Source organism: Felis catus, chromosome F1, assembly GCF_018350175.1.
Source record: "Felis catus isolate Fca126 chromosome F1, F.catus_Fca126_mat1.0, whole genome shotgun sequence".
Taxonomy (NCBI): domain Eukaryota; kingdom Metazoa; phylum Chordata; class Mammalia; order Carnivora; family Felidae; genus Felis; species Felis catus.
This window is the reverse complement of record NC_058384.1, coordinates 1,624,773-1,644,029: the sequence shown is the minus strand read 5'-3', so window position 1 is coordinate 1,644,029 and position 19,257 is coordinate 1,624,773. Positions and strand designations below refer to the sequence as shown.

The 19,257-nt window shown below is 55.4% G+C and overlaps 2 protein-coding genes and 1 long non-coding RNA gene across 16 annotated transcripts in view; 2 read left to right on the top strand and 1 right to left on the bottom strand.

Moving 5' to 3' along the window:
• Positions 1-11,197, top strand: part of LBR (lamin B receptor) — a 43,950-nt gene extending 32,753 nt beyond the window's left edge. For all 3 annotated transcript variants that reach the window (XM_045049356.1, XM_023247871.2, XM_045049357.1), the window contains exons 8-14: positions 2,005-2,196; positions 2,828-2,931; positions 3,750-3,875; positions 7,197-7,365; positions 8,858-8,938; positions 9,036-9,158; positions 9,295-11,197. In XM_045049356.1, the coding sequence (XP_044905291.1) occupies positions 2,005-2,196; positions 2,828-2,931; positions 3,750-3,875; positions 7,197-7,365; positions 8,858-8,938; positions 9,036-9,158; positions 9,295-9,455 (956 nt within the window). In that variant the 3' untranslated portion in view covers positions 9,456-11,197. The remainder of the gene's footprint in view (positions 1-2,004; positions 2,197-2,827; positions 2,932-3,749; positions 3,876-7,196; positions 7,366-8,857; positions 8,939-9,035; positions 9,159-9,294) is intronic.
• Positions 11,198-11,845: 648 nt separating this feature from the next.
• DNAH14 (dynein axonemal heavy chain 14) overlaps positions 11,846-19,257 on the bottom strand; it is a 320,839-nt gene continuing 313,427 nt past the window's right edge. For 8 of the 12 annotated variants that reach the window (XM_045049335.1, XM_045049340.1, XM_045049338.1 and 5 more), the window contains 5 exons: positions 17,980-18,092; positions 16,936-17,075; positions 14,381-14,544; positions 13,172-13,318; positions 11,846-12,082 (listed from right to left, as the gene is read on the bottom strand). In XM_045049335.1, coding sequence (XP_044905270.1) covers positions 11,867-12,082; positions 13,172-13,318; positions 14,381-14,544; positions 16,936-17,075; positions 17,980-18,092 — 780 coding nt within the window. In that variant the 3' untranslated portion in view covers positions 11,846-11,866. Of the gene's footprint in view, positions 12,083-13,171; positions 13,319-14,380; positions 14,545-15,573; positions 15,705-16,298; positions 16,544-16,935; positions 17,076-17,979; positions 18,093-19,257 lie in introns of those variants that run through there. The other 4 variants (XM_045049344.1, XM_045049345.1, XM_045049343.1 and 1 more) reach the window with 4 other exon arrangements.
• Positions 17,070-18,420, top strand: LOC123382925. Its single transcript, XR_006592107.1, has 2 exons — positions 17,070-17,372; positions 18,141-18,420. It is a non-coding gene; the product is annotated as an uncharacterized LOC123382925 (long non-coding RNA).

Genomic DNA, 19,257 nt, shown 5'->3' with positions numbered 1-19,257 from the left:
TCCTTGGGAATTACATTGTACATTCTCGTTCTTGGCCTTTTCAACCCTATTCCTATCACTTCTTTTTTCTTTTTTATGTTTATTTTTTAGAGAGAGACAGAGTGTGAGTGGGGGAGGGGCAGAGAGAGGGAGACACAGAATCGGAAGCAGGCTCCAGGCTCTGAACAGTCAGCAGAGCCCCATGGGGGGCTCGAACTCACGAACCGTGAGGTCGTGATCTGAGCCGAAGGCAGATGCTCAACCCCACCAGGCGCCCCAGTCCTGTCACTTTTTACCTTTCTAACCGTGGGTACTTTATCCTGTGGCTTATTTAGCGCCTGCTTTGTGAAGTCCTTCTGCTGGATTCTCAAAGGACAGCTGAAGATCCCGTAGGTGCCTGTCGTGCCGTGTGGAAAACATCGAGCCTAGCTCAGTGCCCGACCCGTGGTGGGTGCTTAACACTCACTTGCCGCTGTCGGGCGTTTACAAACTTTTACCAGATTTGCTGCTGTTAGAACCAGTGAGGCTGAGTCGGGACGGTGGGGAGGTTCTTGCCCTCTGGTCTCTTGATCTTTGTGGCTTCTTCCTGGGCGCTGATTGCCTTCTTTTGTAAAAGGTCCCGCTTTCTGTTTTCAGTCCCCTGTGAGGGACTGTGGCCCCTCCGACAGGGCGCCAGCTGGATGGCAGCCCGCTGGACCAGCTGCCCGGTCCTTCTCTTTCAGATTCCAGATTCCCCGTCTGGTTCCTCTGCCTCCGTCGTCCTCGGTCTCTGTTGGTGAGATTTTACCCCTCACACAGGAAGCGCCCAGGCCATCGTGAAGGGTTCATTTTAATGCACGTGGGCCACAGGGCAGGAAGCTGTTCCGTCTGCCGCCGTTTTCCTTTAACATTCATACATTTTACGAGAGCAAACGAATGGTTTAAAAAGCTGAAGGGAAAGTTACAACCGTTCGGAGTTACCCTAGGGCCAAAACCTGGCGTGCGGCGCAGGCGGGTTTCGACGGTGGCCCAGAGACCGCGCACTGCTGCACGGGAGCCGCCGTGTTAGAGTTCGTGCGGGAGCCGCGGCCGCCTCTCTTCCGTTTGCGTGTCGATCCGAGCGTGGCGGCTCTTGGGGCGCTCCCTCCGGACGCGTAACTCCTGCTTTGGCTCGCGGAAGAGGCAGGCCGGGCACACGCGAGCCCGAGCGGGGCCGGCTGGCGCGGGCCTCCCGGGCCTCCCGGGCGCCGTGGAGTCGGGAGTTGCCTGTGACCCGATGGCCCGTGAGCATTGGGCTCTCTGAGGCCAGGGTCCTGGGATCTGTTCCCCGGGAGGTGGGATGTAGCTAGGATCTTCTGGAACCATCGCGGGTAAGGCGTTTCAGGTAAAAGTACACTGGTGTAACTGCCAAGATGGCCCCGCGGATTGTGTGTGTGTGTGTGTGTGTGTGTGTGTGTGTGTGTGTGTGTGTTGGGCACAGCTCTGTTACTGACTTGGGCCCGAAGGTTAGGATTATGTGAATTTTGAGATTCTTCTCTGCTGTTTAATAGTGAATTTCTGTGCACTTTTAGCTTTGTTTTCATGAAAAGCACATATTGATGATTCACAGTGAAAACGAATAGCATATGAACTATTAAAATATTGGAAAACCCGGGGCACCTGGGTGGTTCAGTTGGTGAAGTGTCCGACTCTTGTCTTGACTCAGGTCATGATCTCACAGTTTTGTGGGTTCGAGCCCTACATCGGGCTCCAAGGTGGGCACAGCGCCTGCTTGGGACCCTTTCTCTCCCTCTCTCTGCCCCTTCCCCATTCGTGCTGTCTCTGTCTCAAAATAAATAAACTTCAAAAGCAAATTAAAATACTTGACCCGTATGAGGGATCCAGCGTCTGTATTGAAGACCGGGCGTTGCCTGCTTGCCCGCTCGTGTGTTCTGAGCCCGATTCGTGCGAGTAAGCTCGGAAGCAACAACGGTGCGGTGTCTCCTCAGGGGTACGGATCTTGCGAAGCCTGGGTGTCACGTGCACGTGTTCTCTTTCTCTTTCAAGGGTTCTGTGCTCTCCTCCTGACGTCCGCGGTCATAGGAGCAGCCGTCTTCTGGGGCGCGGACCTGCACTACGTGTACGGCCACTTCCTTCAGTTCGCACTGGCCGCTGCCGCCTTCTCCCTGGGCCTGAGTGTCTACCTGGCGGTGCGGGCGGCGGGGGCACCTCCCGGTGCCCTGGCCCCCTCCAGCTCCGGTAAGCACCCCCCACCCCCCCCCCCGCCCCCCCGCCAGCTCCAGGTCACAGCCATGATGAGGAGGAAGAAATAACAGGATGGAAAAAAAATGGGAAGGAAGATACGCTTAAAGGGAAAGAATCTATTCGCTATTTTTTCCGACTTTCCTATTCATCTCTGTTCCTTTTTCAGTCACTTGATGACAGTTTATTTTAGTAACTTTTTTATTATAGTAACTGACATTTTAGTAACTTAGCATCACAGTTTATGACAGTTTTCTTTTTTGGTCTCATAAACGTCCTTAAAACGACCCAAAATAACAGAGATTATACATTGGTTGATTCTGACCTTCAAGTATTCAAATATTTTAAAAACTCAGGTTGCTTATTTTAAAAAATGGTGAGTCTTTGTTTTAAAAAAAGCTCCAGTGCCCTTAAAATCAGGGCACCTGGCCCTAGGGGCCTAGCTGCTTCCAGCCAGGGTGGGCACCCTCCGGCCTCCTCGGTCCTCGCCTCTGTGCCCGTCTGCCCACGCCAGTGCCTGCCGGGCTCCCTGAGAGGCTGAATTGGGACCCTGGACGGTAGACAGCAGGGCTTATTTTAAAGCCTCACCGTTGCCATACTGTTTGGGTAAGAACTTTTCCCTTTCCAGGAAATGCCATCTATGATTTCTTCATCGGCCGTGAATTGAATCCTCGGATCGGTACTTTTGACCTCAAATACTTTTGTGAATTGCGCCCTGGATTGATTGGATGGGTATGTCTTCTTTGTTTTTAAATTCAGTTCAGGAGTACAAATTAGTCTTGTGTTTAGAAAAGATTTTTAGACAACTTAAAGTGGGAGGTGGTATTTTTTTAGGAGTGATTACAGCTTTCCATGAGTCTGTATTTCAGGTATTGTTGTTCCCGTAAGTAGAGTGCACAGGGTTAAGGTGCCCTGTTCCAGGTGATTAAAGATGGAGAGTTTGTTTTATTTTGCTTATATCGGTATATTTAGGTAGGAAGGTGATCGTGTAGGTGAATTCACGTGAGAAAAAATATATTTTCCCTGTCTTTAAAAAGAAAAGAAAATGCATTCTGACCCAATCGTAGACCTGTGGGAGGACTGCAGACACACAGTCAGGATTCTCTTTGGCACCTCGCTCTCCCCCTGTGTCCGTATCCGCCCGGCAGATTCCCACTGTCACAGTGATAGTAGCTGAATCCCCAGGCCTTCTTTCTGCACCCCCCCCCCCTCCCCGCTTCCTCCACCGTTGGCCCTTTTCTGTCCTGGGCCCCTCTCTCGAAGGCTCTTCGAGCCTGTGGTTGCGGTTCAGCTTTGTCTCCTGAGTCTTTCCCTGCCTCTCGTGACCGTGACATTTGCAGAGCGCCGGTCACGTACTTTGTCAGGGGCCATCGCGTCCTCATGACTGGAGTGAGTGACGTAGTTCTGACCGGAGTACCGGGGAGGCGACCGGGGGTCCTTCCCGGAGTGCCGCTCCCGGGTTCGTGGTGTTGGCGTCACCCCTGCAGGTCGCCGTTGTTGCTACGGGTCTGGGCGGCGCCCTGAGACCGCACCTGCCCCTTTTCTTGTAGGTGGTGGTGAACCTGGCGATGCTTCTGGCTGAGATGAGGCTGCAGAACCGAGCTGCCCCGTCCTTAGCGATGACTCTGGTTAACAGTTTCCAGCTCTTGTATGTGGTGGACGCGCTCTGGAACGAGGTAAGTCATCTTAGGGGCAGAGGCCCTCGAGTCTGGCGGCGTTGAGTGTGGGCGAGCGGCCTCTGACACGGGGTGAGGAGGGCTGCTGGGAGGAGGCGGGGCGCCCGTCCACGCGGCGTGGTGAGCATGTGCATCAGCTGCTCCTTGGCGCGAAGTATTTAAGATCTGTGCGTGTGTCCGGTTCCTATAAATAAACCCTAATTTCTTAATCACCGTGTCAAACGAACGTGGACGGATAGATCAGCACGGAGTTAGGGTCCTGCTCTTTGGATCGTCAGGCGGCAGCCGGTTCTTAAATAGCGCAGGTGTTTTGGTGGTGGTGCTTCAGAATGTACAGAATAGCTCCCTTCGGATGCATCTTAAATGAGGAGTCGTGATAACCAGGGAAACGGGTGTAAGTAAAGCTGAGCTCCTAACACGTGCCCTTACTGGCACATGGAGACGTCATCGGTGTTTTTGGGGCACCTGGGTGGCTCAGCCGGTTGAGCGTCCGGCTTCACTCAGGTCACGATCTCGTGGTTCATGAGCTCGAGCCCCGCGTCGGGCTCTGTGCTGACCGCTCAGAGCCTGGAGCCTGCTTCGGATTCTGTTTCCATCTCTCTGCCCCTCCCCTGCTCATGCTCTGTCTCTTTCTCTCTTTCAAATGTAAAACGTTAAAAACAAAAAAAAAAAGTCTGATCAGTGTTTTCTAGTTTTTGAAGACGGGCTTATATTTTCCTAATCTTTGTTTCAATATATTCCCTTTAAAAATCATGTATTCCTCAGGCCTGTTTTACTTTATCAATTTCCTGTTACCTTTGTAACCTGTGCCTCCAGGTTTCAAGTTGAGTTTTCTTCCGGTTTTAAAAACAAAATCAGGGTCGCCTGGTGGCTCAGTCGGTTAAGCATCCACCTCTTGATTTCGGCTCAGGTCATGATCTCACAGTTCGTGAGTTCAAGCCCCACATCAGGATATGTGCAGACAGCGTGGAGCCTGCTTGAGATTCTCTCTCCTGCTCTTTCTCTGCCCCGCCTTCTAAGTAAACTTAATAAAAACAAAACTGGCCTCCCTACATCACCACGTCCGAGTCAGTCTTCACGACAGTGTGTTGACCTCTCGAGTCGGAGGCTTGGCTGCTGCACCGGGTCACGGAGTCTCTCAGGGTGACTCGGAAAGCGTCGTGTTGCTATTTCCGTAATCTGCCTCTTGTTCGGTCAGGGCCTTTCAAGGTAAATGAACCTCAGCTACGAGTAGCCGGGGTACGGATTTTGTCAAGCTCCTGGCTCTGTGCTCTGAGAACTGCAGGCCCGTGGGGCACCCGCCGCTGGGGCCTCAGAAGGTTCCAGGTCCCCCCCAGAGGACTTGCGGGTGGGTGTCCTCCGCTGTGGTGCAGTCGGCAGCTCCCAGGGGGCCGGCACCTTCCGTCTCAGGAGCCCGGTGATGCTTCACTGTTGCTTGGGTGTCACAGAGATGTCTCTTTACACTCCTTTCTGGTGGCGTTTCAGCGATGAGCAATTCTTCTAGCTTGCTGTCACGCGGTGGGAGTCACCATGGCCCTCGCTGGAAATTCATGTGTTCCAGAGATTTCGCTGAACGGTGACTTCTGTTGATTTCTGTGAAGGCGGTTTGTCGCAGGTCCTGGGGGTCGAGCACTGGAGTTGGGGGTGGTTTTCCCTGTGTGTCATCAGTGCCCCAGCTCTGTGGACAAAGGGGCTTGACTTGATGATTTTCGCTGGCATCCGGCTGTGGCCGGGCAGTGAGGCTGACTCCCCTTCTTGTTAGTTGGTTGACCTGAGGGAACGGAGGACGGTAATTAGATAGAAGTGACTTCCCTCTGTCTGCAAGGCCGTCCTGGGAGCGCCTGACCAGGCAGTGGCTGCCCGGCAGCTCGTCCCTGCTCCTGTCCCGTGCACCAGGCTGCTGGCTCCCGGGAGATCGGATGGCAGGACCTGAGAGCCTGTGTGCCCGGGGATCGTGCGCGGGGATCGCTGCTCTTGAGTGTGGCCTGAGGGCCCGGAGGTTGTGACTTCGGTTTTCTATTCCATGGTCCATTTGCTTGCTTTCTGGAAGAAAGGGGTCTTTGGAGTTCCCACCTGTTCCTTTCACCTGGGCCTCGGACCCCTCAGTGGAGCTTGCTCCCTGCTTGTCCTGCGTCAGCCGCGTGGCCTGAGGTTGGAGGTGGTTAGACGTTCCCTCGGGCCGGGCCTTCTGAGTTTGACCTCAGTGGCGTCTCCGATCTGGAGTCCGGCCTGCAGGTGTCTGGGCCCAGCGGTGATCTGGCGGCTTGCGTGTGCGGGTCAAACCCTGTTCCTGCATCATCAGCGGAGGGGGAAGCAGGGGCATCCCGTGTGTTGTGATCAGAAGGGAGACGGGTGCACGCGGGGTTGATACGGGGCAGCCGGCGGTGTCGTCATTCCTCCAGCAAACGCCGAAAATGCTGACTGTGTAGTGCGCCAGCCGTGCGCCGTGTGCTGGGGTGACGGTGATGAGCTGGAGACCTGGGGTCCCTGCCAGAGTGAGGACTTGGCACGCCCACTGTGAGCAGGCGCGGCATCCGACAAGCGCCTCGTCTGAGGGGTCCAGGGGAGGCAGCTGGGGGGTGACTGGGGAGCCGGAGGCCGAGGTCGGAGAACGGCCCGGGTGAAGGCGGGAAGCATGAGAGGCGTTTTGGACACGTGTCATTTCCAGATCGTGGAATGAGAGGGTACCGTGAGCGGAGATGAAGGCGGCAAAGTGACCTGGTGAGGGACACGGGCCCAGGAACCAGAACCCCTCTTCCCCCCACCTTTTTTTTAATGTTTATTTGTTTTAGAGAAAGAGAGAGAGTGCCAGCAGGGGAGGGGCAGAGAGAGAGGGAGACAGAATCCGAAGCAGGCTCCGGGCTCTGAGCAAGCTGTCAGTGCAGAGCCCGACACGGGGCTCGAACCCACAAACCGTGAGATTGTGACCTGAGCGGAAAGTCAGATGCTTAACCACCTGAGCCCCCGGCGCCCCTCCCCTCTTCTATAACTTGCAGCTGCTGTGCCCTCCCAGAGCCCTGCATCCGTTTGTGAACCGGTGCTTTGTTTGAACACTTGGAACACAGAATTTTCATTCCCCAAGTGTTTTGTTGTTGTTGTTGAGAAAGTGTGCGAGTAGTGGAGGGGCGGGGGGAGAGAGGGGGAGGGAATCCCAGGCAGGCTCCGCACTGTCAGCACAGAGCCTGATGCGGGGCTTGATCCCACGACCCTGGGATCATGACCTGAGCCGACATCAAGAGTCAACCGACTGAGCCACCAGGCGGCCCCCGCCCCCCTCCCCAAACGTTCTTAAAATTTGCGTTTCCCTCTCTTTCCTAACAGGAAGCACTGTTGACAACCATGGACATCACCCACGACGGGTTTGGGTTCATGCTGGCGTTCGGAGACCTGGTGTGGGTTCCCTTCATCTACAGCTTCCAAGCCTTTTATCTGGTCGGCCACCCAAATGAAGTGTCTTGGCCGATGGCCTCTCTCATCATCGCCCTGAAACGTGAGTGCCGACCTCTGTCTCTGTGGATTAAATGTCGCGCACGGAGTCTCTTGGGCTCTCGTACGGGCCCATTCACAGCGCGCCCTCGGAGAGGGACGTGATTGGCTCAGGTGTGACGTAAGTGGTTTGATGAGTCATTTGAAAAGACGCTTGCCTTGCAGAGAGAATGGGTGCTTCGTTCCTGGGGTGGTTTTTCTTTGCAGCGGCCGCTCTTTCTGGTGGGCGTCTTGAAAAGCAGGAAGTCTGGTCCTGCTGTGCCAGCCCGGCCTGCCCTCGGGCGCGGGGCGAGGCGTACGAGCACGAGTGGGGGGCCCGCCGCCCACTGCGGCTGTGTCGAAGGAGGTCGGGACTGGTCTCAGGGGAATAGCAGTCCGAGTAGCCTCGGTGGGGGGGGAGGGTGGTCAATCTGAAGTGTAAACTGTAGCGGGTAAAGTGGGATGGGTGACGGGGGGGGGGGAAGGGGGGGGGACATGCGGAAGCGGGGGAGGGCAGCCTGGCCGGAGCCGAGGAGCATCGCGGGTGGTCTTGGCTGAGTGTCCCGTGCGGCTCTTCTGTGACGTGTTTGGTAAATGCCTCCAGCGGGGGCGGGGCAGGAAAATTAGCGCGACCTCCAAATATAGGGAGTTTTGCTGCTCTGATTGGCATCCCGGGGAGAAGAGGAGATTGAAGGCGAGGCTTAAAATTAAGGTTCAGTTTCAACATTGGTTCGGCTCCTGCGTATCACTCGAGGCGGTCCGCGTAGTTTGCAGGTCAGCAACAGACGGGGATCGTTCCTTCCCACGCTATGGGGGACTGACAGACAGACTCGAAGGCTAATGGCCAGCGGTTGTTGGTCAGGGCCTCTCAATCTGACGCTCCGAAATCCGGACGAAAGCCGTCGGGGTGCGGGGGGATTCCGTGTGTGCGTGTACGTGCAGGGTCTCGTCCTGCTTCGGATCCAGGCGGCGTCCGTGTTCTGGCTCGTGGGTGTGACAGCAGCAGCGAGCCCCAGTACTGCTGTGGTTCTAACCGGGGCCGGATTAGCGTTCGTGTGTGGGTGGCACCGTATCGGTTGGTTTTGTGTCCCCCGGTGGATGAGGAAAGCGGTACAGTAGTGACATTTCAGGATACTCCTCTCTTGATGTCCTGAGGTGACAGGGGTTTGAGTTTTTAAAAAATGTTTATTTATTTTGAGAGAGAGCATGCGAGCAGGGGAGGGGCAGAGAGAAAGGGGGAGAGAGAGGATCCCAAGCAGGCTCCGCAGTGTCCGCGCAGAGCCTGACACGGGGCTCGATCCCGCAAACCGTGACATCGCGACCTGAGCCAAGATCAAGGGTCAGACACTCAATCGACTGAGCCCCCCGGGCGCCCCTTTAATTGTTCCTGAAGAGAGCAGAGTATTCTCTACTTTGGAAGTTTCCTCAAAGCACAGAATTCCTAAGTGGAATCACTGATGCTTTTAAATATTAGATTGTATCTAAATTGTTAACACGAGATTTTAAAAACATTACAGTTTGTGGATACGTAATCTTCCGATGTGCAAATTCTCAGAAAAACGCATTCCGGAAAAATCCCGCTGATCCAAAGCTTGCACGTAAGTACGGGGTTATATTTATGACGTTTGCGTTACACAAAGATTTTACGTCCGTCTGTCTAGAGGTGATTACAAATGTCTTTTTACTTTCACCTAGATTTGAAAACCATTCACACCTCGACGGGCAAAGATCTTCTGGTTTCTGGATGGTGGGGCTTTGTTCGCCACCCCAATTACTTGGGTGACCTCCTCATGGCCCTGGCGTGGTCCCTCCCCTGTGGTGAGCGCGGCGGGCAGAGGCGGGGGTGGGGGGGGGGCGCCTGGGGAATCTCGCGGTTCACCTTGGGGGGGGGGGGGGCTGGGGGGAGTGTCGCGTAGGGATCGGAAACGTCACTGACGCTTGTGCCGTGACCCAGGTTTCGGTCACGCTCTGCCGTACTTCTACGTCGCCTACTTCACCGTGCTGCTGGTGCACCGGGAGGCCCGCGACGAGCGCCACTGCCGCAGGCGGTACGGCCTGGCGTGGGAGCAGTACTGCCGGCGGGTGCCCTACCGTATCCTGCCCCGCGTGTACTAGCCGCCCACGCGCCTGCCCCGCGGCTTCCCCGGGAGACCAAGAGAAGGCTCCGGAGCGAATCTTCATCTGTCGCACCGACGGGGTCTTACTTTTCTTTCTGAGTCCGGACCGGGGGGCCCGGTGGTCTTTTAACGCAGCCACGCCTGCGGCCACTCGGTCCTGACGCCGGACGGAGGACAAGGGGGATCGTTGGGATTTGCTTTGTGCCGGGAGACGGGCCGTCCTTGAAGATGCACTGAGACAATCCCGGTGACGTCTGTGGGTCTCCAGGACTTTCCAGCTGTGACTGTTTCTTTCTGTCCTCGTGTTTCCTAAGTGACACCAGCCGCCCCGTGGAGCCTCGTCCACATCTCGTGAAGAGAACTCGCGTCCGCTTGCTTCCGAAGTAAATCATTCGTGGGCGACGGGGTTTGAAAGAGGACTCGGGTCCCGTGTCCGCTGCCGTGAGCGGGGACCCGGTGCTCTCTGTGAGCGGGGACGGGGCCGTTCGCAGGGGCAGATGAAGGGAGACCCTCAGCAGTTCGCTTACCCTCCGCTTCTGGAACTGCGCCGGAAAGTGTAAGTACACAGATTTTATGTAATATATGGGGACTGCGGGTCTTTCTGTACAGTATTTTGAATGTGAAATAAGCGTTAGGACTAAGGATCTTTTTAACGAAAACGTTTGCAGTATTTTAAATTAAATTTTATAAAGTCATACCTGTCGATTAAAAATTGTGAAACCATTAGAATTCACTTGACGTTGTCTAAAAGATGCTGGTAAGACCCGGGAGGGGTGTTTTCCTTAACCCAAAGCTGGCGGATTTGGCTTTGCTACCTCACGCGCAGGTGTCCGTTTTGCCTTTATAAACTGTTGCAGATAGAAAAAAAAAATAGAATATATATTTTTGGAGTCACAGCACTATTTAAACATTTTTACACAGATTGGTTTTTGAAAACTTGCCATTTCGGGCTAATATTTTTGTACGTTTTTGACTTTTTTAAGATAAAACCGTGATTTTGCTCCGGGTGAGGCCACGCTGTTTATACTGTAGCTCGTACGTCCCTTGTCTTCACCAACGCTCCTCCCCGTGACGGGGGGCGGCGCTCCTCTTTAGAAGCCTGTTGATCTACAGATAATTGAAGGGAAGAGTCTATTTTGTTCAGTCATTGGTCCGTTTTAGTTTTTTGTTTAACGGGGGTGCGCGGGGCAGCCGTAGCTGTGAAGTTCTAGTCGATGTAGTCTCCTAATTGATTGTCCTGTAACGGACCAGTAGCAGATTCACTAAAAGATTGTATTTAAATTGTTCTCGGGATCTTAACTGTGGGGGATCGAACGGAGCGTCTGGGGCGTCGATGCATCTTGTAGACGAGACACGGGTCCGCGGTGTTGTCCTGCGCTGCCGTGGGCGCCGTGTGTGACTTTGCTCCGCGAACGTGGTGGTGAGCCGGCGGCCTCTGGCACCCTCGCCCGCACCCCGTGGTCTTCGCGTCTTCCACGCTGATGGAAGCAAGCAGCTTTTCTCCTGCGTCGGGAAGAGTGTCCCATCGTGTCCTCGAGTCACCAACGAAGCTTTGGGGGAGGAGGGAGGAGGTCTAGTTCTTTCTCTGGTAATGTGAAAAGAGCCTTTACCAACATAGTGCTGCAGTTTCTGGATATCAGCTATGATTTGTTTTTAGTTGTTTTTGACATGTTTGTTTGACAAGTTTTATAATGAAGTTTGAAGTTGGAAATAAAGTTGAAAATAAAAAAGATGCTGGCCTTTGCGCCTCAGAGCCTCTTCCTTGTGCCTGTGACTCTGGGATCATTGGGGCCGACACGGGGGCCCGTAGGTGACCACCGCCCGCCCTGCCTGCATCGTGGCTCTCAGAAGGTTGGAGAGGGGAGGGGCTGGTTGGGGGCCCCAGCTTCCGGCTCGTGGCCGTGCGTTTAGTCCTGGTTGTTGGCGGAGAGAGAAACGGCCGCGCCATTCAGATCCCGTCACACTCTCACGGGAGTCTGTCGGGGCCACGGAAGCGCCTAGTACGTGGGAGGCCTGTGTCGGTGAGGTGAGCCCAGGTACCTTCTCGGTGGGAGGAGGTCTGGTGGAGCCACAAGACCACGTCTCATCAAGGGAAGCGGCCTGCGTGGGGCCGGGGAAGAGCGCTCCCGAGGACCCCCTCGCGTGTGTTGTGTCGTACGTGACCGCAGACGACACGCCCTGCCGTCTTCCGAGTGGAAACCACGGCGCCCGGCCGAGTCCCACCTGCTGTACCTGGGACGCCCCCGGGCACTCACTCACCTGGGATGGGGCAGCCGGAAGACCCCGCTGCAGGTACAGAGGGAAGAAGACCGCACCTGTCCGGTCTGGCTGAACACGCGGGTGTTTCGTGGCGGGTGCTGAGTCACAAATCCGCTCAGAGACAAAAAGTAGGTGGGGTGGCGCGCACGTTTATTTCTCCTTTTTCTCACACAGCAAGGCAACCCGCGTTGTGACCCAGTGACTGGGGGGTCTCTTCGTGGGTAAGTGCACGGAGGTCAGGAAGTCTGCAGGCAAGCCAGCGGTCGTCACAGTTCTTGACCTCTCAGGCGTCTGATACACCGGGCACTCAAACGTGTAGAGCTGCGTATCTGTCTGGTCAGAAGCACCTGCTCGCTCAGTGGAAGGCTGGAAGACAAATCCAACAGTTAGACGGCAAAGCAGGAGCTCACTTTCCACACGCCAGATTCGGGGGACGGCCGCTCGCCGAACACGCGGCTGGTTAGGGGTTCTGTGGCCGGAGGACCTGTGTGACCATCGTGGCCTCCGGAACAGTCTGGAGAAGCAGCTGGTAGAGCATCTATTCCAGGTTTTAGCAATGTTCTAGGCTGTTGTATTTATTTTTATGTTTAAAGGATTTTTAATGTTTAGTTTCGAGAGAGACATCAGAATGTGAGCGGAGGAGGGGCAGAGAGGGAGACACAGAATCCGAAGCGGGCTCCAGGCTCCGAGCTGTCGGCACAGAGCCCGGTGCGGGGGCTCGAACCCACAAACCGTGAGATCGTGACCTGAGCCAAAGTCAGACGCTCAGCCGACTGAGCCACTCAGGCTATTTTACATGTTTGCCATCTAGGGGCATCTGGGTGGCTCAGCGGTTAAGTGTCCAACTTCAGCTCAGGTCACGATCTCACAGTTTGTGAGTTCGAGCCCCGTACTGGGCTTCACTGGCAGTTCAGAGCCTGGAGCCTGCTTCGGATTCTGTGTCTTCCTCTCTCTCTGCCCCTCCCCTGCGTGTGCTCGCTCTCCCTCCCTCCCTCTTTCCCTCTCAAAAAAATATAAACGTTAAAACAACGATGTTTAAAAAAATGAACTTTCTTGAGGCAGAATTTATAAGTACTGTGTTTATTAACTTTATATGTGTGATTCAGTGAGTACTGAAAAGTACATATTAAAAATACATACCGGGGCGCCTGGGTGACTCAGTCCAGTGAGCATCCAACTTTGGCTCAGGTCATGATCTCCGGTTCATGGGTTCGAGCCCTGCGTCCAGCTCCGTGCTGACAGCTCAGAACCCGGAGTCTGTGTCTCCCCCCCCCCCCCCCCCCCGCCCCTTCCCCGCTCGCACTCTCTCTCAACAGTAAACATTAAAAAAAAAATTTTTTTTAATGTTGTCTAAAGCGTATCAGCAAATGTCCCTCGTGAAACTACAGGGAACAGGACAGGAAGGAACGGCTCGGGTCCCTGCGGGAAGGCCCACAAGGCCAACTGCACAATTACCTTTGTTGGCAGGAAGTAGATTTCGGGGAAATCATAACAGAGCTCACGAGGCAGCGAGTCCTCTAGTATGTTTTGTTCCCGATTCCACCTTGCGCCCTCGACGAATAAACCGAAAACGTGAACTCCGACGTGAGTGCGGTCTGTGCCCTGAGATGAAAGAGAGGCGGTGTGGGTGGGTCCCCGGGCAGGGCGCTTCCTTCAACCGAAGCTCCGTCTGGGGGAGGGTCCTGGGGGAGACGGAGAGCTGCCCTCCGAGACCCGCCCCCCGGACGCCCGAAGCTGCAGCTCGCACCGAGCCCTGTGTGGACCGGGGTCTCCCTACACTCCCACGGTGTGGTCTCGTGTATAAACGGGGCACGGGGAGAGGGTGATGGCAATAACTAAGAACAAAATAGAGCAGTTCTCGCAACACGTAATAAAAGCCACGTGAATGTGGTCTCCCTCCCTCCCAAGATGCCTTGTCGGCCGCGTCCCCCCTTCTTGTTGACCTTCTGACACTCAGGAGGGGGACTGTATGATCCCGACCGGGGACCACGGGCCACTGAAGCCACGGAAACCGTGGAGGGGCGCTCCTGTGTCCCGACACCGGCCACCACACAGATGAGTCCTGGAGACACTGTGCCGAGTGAAAGGGGCCAGTCGCAGGGACAGACGCTACAGGAGGCTCCTGTCGCCAGATTTATAGGGACAAAAAATAGATGCGATCAGGACAGGCGGGCAGGACGTGGACGTCCACGGGGACAGTGCCTCGGTTCCGGAGGTGGAGGGCGTGAGGGCCGCCCCGCAGCGTGGACGTGCTCGGGGCCACCCGGCTGTGCACTCAGAAACGGTGAGCATGAGGGCGCCTGGGGGGGCTCAGTCGGGTGAGCGTCCAGCTCTGGACTTCGGCTCAGGTCACCGTCTCTCAGTTCGTGAGCTCGAGCCCCGCCCAGGGTTCTGCCCCACCCCACTTGCACGCACTCTCTCTCTAAATAAGCTTTGAAAACGGAAATAGTTAAGATGGCAAGTGCAGTGTTACCTTATGTATATTCTGCCATAGTACAGACGTAGGAAAAAGTAAAAGGTGCTTGAAGGAAAAGGGGAAACGGAGGGTCCGCGCGTAGCGTTGGGACTTGTGTGGTGCGTGGCGCGGGGGAGGCCGAGTGGAGGCTGGCGAGGGGAGGACCGACTGCACGACTGCTCTCCCCAGTGCCCTCAGCGTTCTGGTACCTCAAAGGCCGTCCTGACCGTGTTGAGGTTCCCGGGGACGGCCGCGGAGAACCCCTCGTCTCTGCTGTCAGCGGTGTCCGAGATCACACGGTGGGCAAACGTGAGGGCGCCGAGAGAGATTCCCTGGGACCGTCCGTAGTCGTGAAGCACGGCCACGAGAAAGGCTTTGGGGAAAGCACAGAGCGACGAGTTCCCTGCGAGTCAGGGGCACCAAGGGCTCTGCGTTCCCTCCCGGCCACAAGCTGGCTCCCGGGAGCAAGGAGAAGACCCGAGCACGTCAGAGTCTCAGTCGAGAAACGGCACACAGACGAGTGGGAAAGGAGGGCACGTTTTCCTCTGGGGTCGCCAAGCTGTTGGGTGTCCCCTTGGCTGCGTGGACAAAGGCCACGTGCAGCTGAGAAAAAGGAGACTGAGACAGAGTGGAAACAGCCCAGATATGAGGAGGCAGAGGACAGTCGATCACCTGGATCCAGCCGTTCCTGAAGCCGAACCTCTGGCCTGCCTTCCCACTCGCATGAGCCTATGACTTGCCCTGTTTTGCTCAAGCAGGTTTGGATTGCGTCCTGTGTCTTAACACCAGGATTCCTAACACAGCTCCCAACTGTTCTGCCAGCCAGCTCCCCCTCTTGCTTAACCCATCCTGTGTGAACTGCCAGGTTAGGAGCTTCACTCTGCTTCTGAATCGTGTAATGCCCCTGCCGGGGTCTCCGCACCAGCGCTCACCGAGTCACCTGGGCACTGAGGCCCCCGCCACACTGGCGTGTTTCCCGTGCTGTGCCGTTGCGGGAAATGTCTGAGCGGGCACCCGGCTGGTGACTTTGCTCCCGCCCTCCTCCTGGGACGCTCTTTCTCCAAATTTCCTCAGGACGTTCCAAGGCCCGAGAGGCCGTCTCTGCCCCGGCCCTCCTCTGCGCGCCTCTCGGGGGTCCGCGGCCTCCAGGGGACGAGACTGGGGCCACCGACCTCTTTGTGCTTCTGGTGGCAGCCGGCACGCCCTGGCCCTGTCCCCCAGGCGCTCAGTGACACTGCCACGCTGTCGAGCCCCCGTGTCTCCTGAGCTCCAGCCCCCTAGAGCCACCTGCCCAGCGCCCACCACGCGGTCTCCTCCGAACGTCTCAGACTTGACAGGTGACGGCCACCTCTCTGCCCATCGCGTTGCTCCTCTCCCTGTGTCCCCGTGTCCCTGTGTCAGTAACGGTCGTCAGCCGCCACCCAGCTCTCTGAGCCCAAGACCGGGGAGCCTCCCTCTCTGCTCCCTCAGCGTCCTACGACTGTTCTCTTCCACCCTCCTCTGTCGTCCTTCTAGGCCACCGCCAATTCTCGCCTGGGAAATAAAGCAGACGCCTAAGTGCCTGGGACCCAGGCTCCGCTCCGGCTCCTCCCCCGTGTTGCAGAGTCAGGTCAGGGCCCCCCCCCTCCCCCCGCCCCCACCAGGAGCCAGCCCTTCCCACCTTTTCAGCTTCATCCCACACCGTTCGCCCTTCGTGGGCTTTCGCTCTGCCCACACTGAACGTTTCACGTGGCCTTCTCCCCCCTCGTATCTGGCCTTTGGCCCGAACAGAAACGCGATTCCCAGCCAATGCTGTGCTTCAACACGTGGGTTTCTGCGTCACACGAGCCGAGTTCCGATCCCGGCTCAGTTGTGTGACTTTGGGAAAATTACTTACCTTCTCTGTGCCAGGGTTCCTGAGAACAGGGAGGGCCGTGTGAACACCACCACGGGACTGTCGTGAGGACCGCTCTCCACAGAGAGCTCGCGACAGTGCCCGGCCCTCGGTGAGAACGGGTCCGGGGATTAACCGCCGTCCCCTTGTGTGCTCGGCACCTGCCGCTTCCGGCAGCCGGCTCTCTGTCTCAGCAGCCTTTCCTGGTCCCCGCTCAGGTCCCCCTGCTTTATGCTCCCAAAGCCCTCACTGGTTCACTCATTCACACATTCGTTCAGAAACTCGTGTAATGGTTCTGGGATTACATATCGGGAGTTTAAGGCGCTGGGGGCTGCGCGGCCTGGAGTAGAAAGATGGGGGGCTGCCCGCGTGGGGCTCCGTGATGTCTTGTACGCCCCATCACCCGACCACTCATCGTAACGCCCTCCGTGGGGACGTCTTCCCCTCCCGTGTGACCTGAGCAGTGGCTCCCGAGACCCGGCACGGTTCCAGGCGTTCGCTTTTGTTGAATGAATGAATGAACAGAAATGGCTGAGGCGCAGATTCTGTCCTTGGGGGGCACCCACCTCCCGCGGCCCCGATAAAGTGTGGTGGCCTTTGAGGGAGGCCACGTCGGCCTTTGACATCAGAGTCGGTGGAGGTGGTGACGCTCCTGCCAGGGGCAGGTGCAGTCAGGCAAGGGTGGTCCTACTGGGGAGGGGGGAGGTGGGGTGAGGAAGGGAAGGGAAGCGGAGGGAGGGAGGAGAGACTCCCCACCCCCAGGGCGTAGTGCCTGGGGATGCAGGGCTGTGGCTTTGGGTCTTTCACGCTGAAGGGGAGGAGGAGGGAGGCTGGCAGGGAGCACGAACGTGGGGGGCTGGGAGGGGGCCCCGGCCCTGTTCTCACACTCACCTTGCGGAAAGAAGAAAGCTGGGAGCCAGTATCTTGCAGGAAATCCTTCACAGAAGTCACTGGTTTTATTGTCAGAGGATCTGGGGCTTTGGGTGGATGACGGAATGGAATGCTTCCCGGTGGCGACAAATCTCACGTACCTGTAGGAGGCAGACCGTAGACCGAGGGGTCAAGGGCACCGTCATCGCCTATCCACGCGGCCAGGCCCTCCACGGCCCCTCCTCCCCTTCTCATCTCAGGCTTTTCCCACTCGGGACCCTCGTCTTGTCCTTCAGGGGAGACCAGCTGTGGCTTTGAAGGGTGAGGCCCTAACTTGCTGGAAGGCAATGGATTTAGGCAACGAGGGATGTGCTGGGCATCCTGACTGGGCGCTGAGGAGTCTATGGATTGTTCCGGCTGGTGACTCTGAGAGGATAGGTCCTAGCATTTGCTTAGAGGTAAGTGGCACAAAAGGCGGTTTGGCACAGACTTTGGAACCAGATTTTCTGGCTTCAAATCTCAAGGCTTCTACCCTAGTTGTGAAACGCTGGGCAAGCTACTTCACATCCTTGTGCCTCGCTCACATCTAAGACAAGGGTGACGGATGACCGGGCTGACTGCGTCTCGCAGGGTCACTGTCAGAGTCACACGAGGACGTGGGACACAGGCGCTCCTTGAGCGACAGCTGCTCTCGTGCCCTTCAAATGATTTTGATCTATGTATTAAACTCGTTTAAAAATTACACGTAACTAACCCGTACTTCCTTTTGCACTTCCCTCTGCTGGTGTCACAGGACAGAGTGTAGAATAACAGGAAGGGAAATAAATGTGCCAGGTCTGGTCCTGTGTGTCCTTGAGCGGAGGGACCACGGACGGGACCCAGGGTATCCTGTGTCTCCAGGTCTCCATCCTAGACTGAAGACAACAGTCCCCGCCCCCCCCCCCAACCCCACTGGATTCACATGTTGCTCTGAGAACCCAAAAGTCCAACCATATGAAACTGCGTGGTAAACCGTTAAGTTCTTCGCAAAATTAAGCAAGAGAATAAAGCCGCTTTCATCCGTACCGATGATGTATTGCAGTGTAAGCCATTTTGGCCCAAGTGTTGAAGAAATTCACTCGCTGGATGAGATCGTTAACCCAGGAACTCAGGGGCTTACAGGACTTGTAGGCATGTTTCTGTTGGGATTTAGAGACAAGCACATCACTTTTAAATTTTTTTTTTAGGATTTGTCTTTGGGGTCATTGGGAACATCTCTGCAAACTTTGGTAACAGACTCGACTGCCAGGGAGAACGATGGCAGGAGGACACCATTTTCCAGTGGAGAGCACATAATGGGGAACCCAAAGACCGACCGTCATGGTGACCGTGCTTCAGACAGAATGCCTGATGTTTCCATCCTGGCTGAACGCCTTTCTCACTCTTCCTAAGTCCTTTGGTCTGCCCCTCCCCCCTTCTCTGGGCGGCTAACTCGACATACCATTAAATGTGAGCAATTGTGAGCAATTCCAACTCGCGGCCCCCCACACCAAATCCTATAACCCACCCACCAACCACTGATGAGCTGCCTCTTCTCCTTCCAGTGCAGAGTCCAGCTGACCCCTGCCCCATGCTCTGCACAGCCTTTCTGGAGAATTCTATCTTCTGTAGTGTCAGCTTTGTATTTTCCACCCTGTTTATTAATGCGCTTGTATCCTAAAAACACAACCACCCAGCACTCAATCCTACTTATTTGATCCTCAACAAAATACTAGCAAATGGATTCCAGGAACACATTAAAAGGATCATAAGCCACGATCAAGTGGGATTCATCCCAGGATGCAAGGATGGTTCAACACGGGCAAATCGATAAATGTGACGCACCACATAAACTGAATGAAGGATAAATCACATGATCATTTCAGTAAATGGAGAAAAAGCATTTGACGAAATTCAACATCCTCTCATGATAAAAACTCCCAACAAATTAGTATAGAAGGAATCTTGCTCAGCCTAAGGGCCACATATGACAAGCCATAGCTAGCATCATACTGAGTAGTGAAAGGTTAAAACCTTCTCCCTCTAAGATCAAGAACACGAACTCCCATCATCTCTATTCAACATAGTACAGAGAGCCCTAGCCATAGCAATTAGGCAAGAAAAAGAAAAGCATAAAAATTGGGAAGGAAGAAGTGAAATTGCCTCCGTTTGTAGGTGATATCATCTTATACATGGAAAGCCCTAAAGATTCCAAAAAACTGTTAGAACTAATAAATGAATTCAGTAAAATCGCAGGATATAAAATCAACAGAGAAATTAGTTGCATTACTACCCATTACCAACAAACTGTCTGAAAGAGAAATC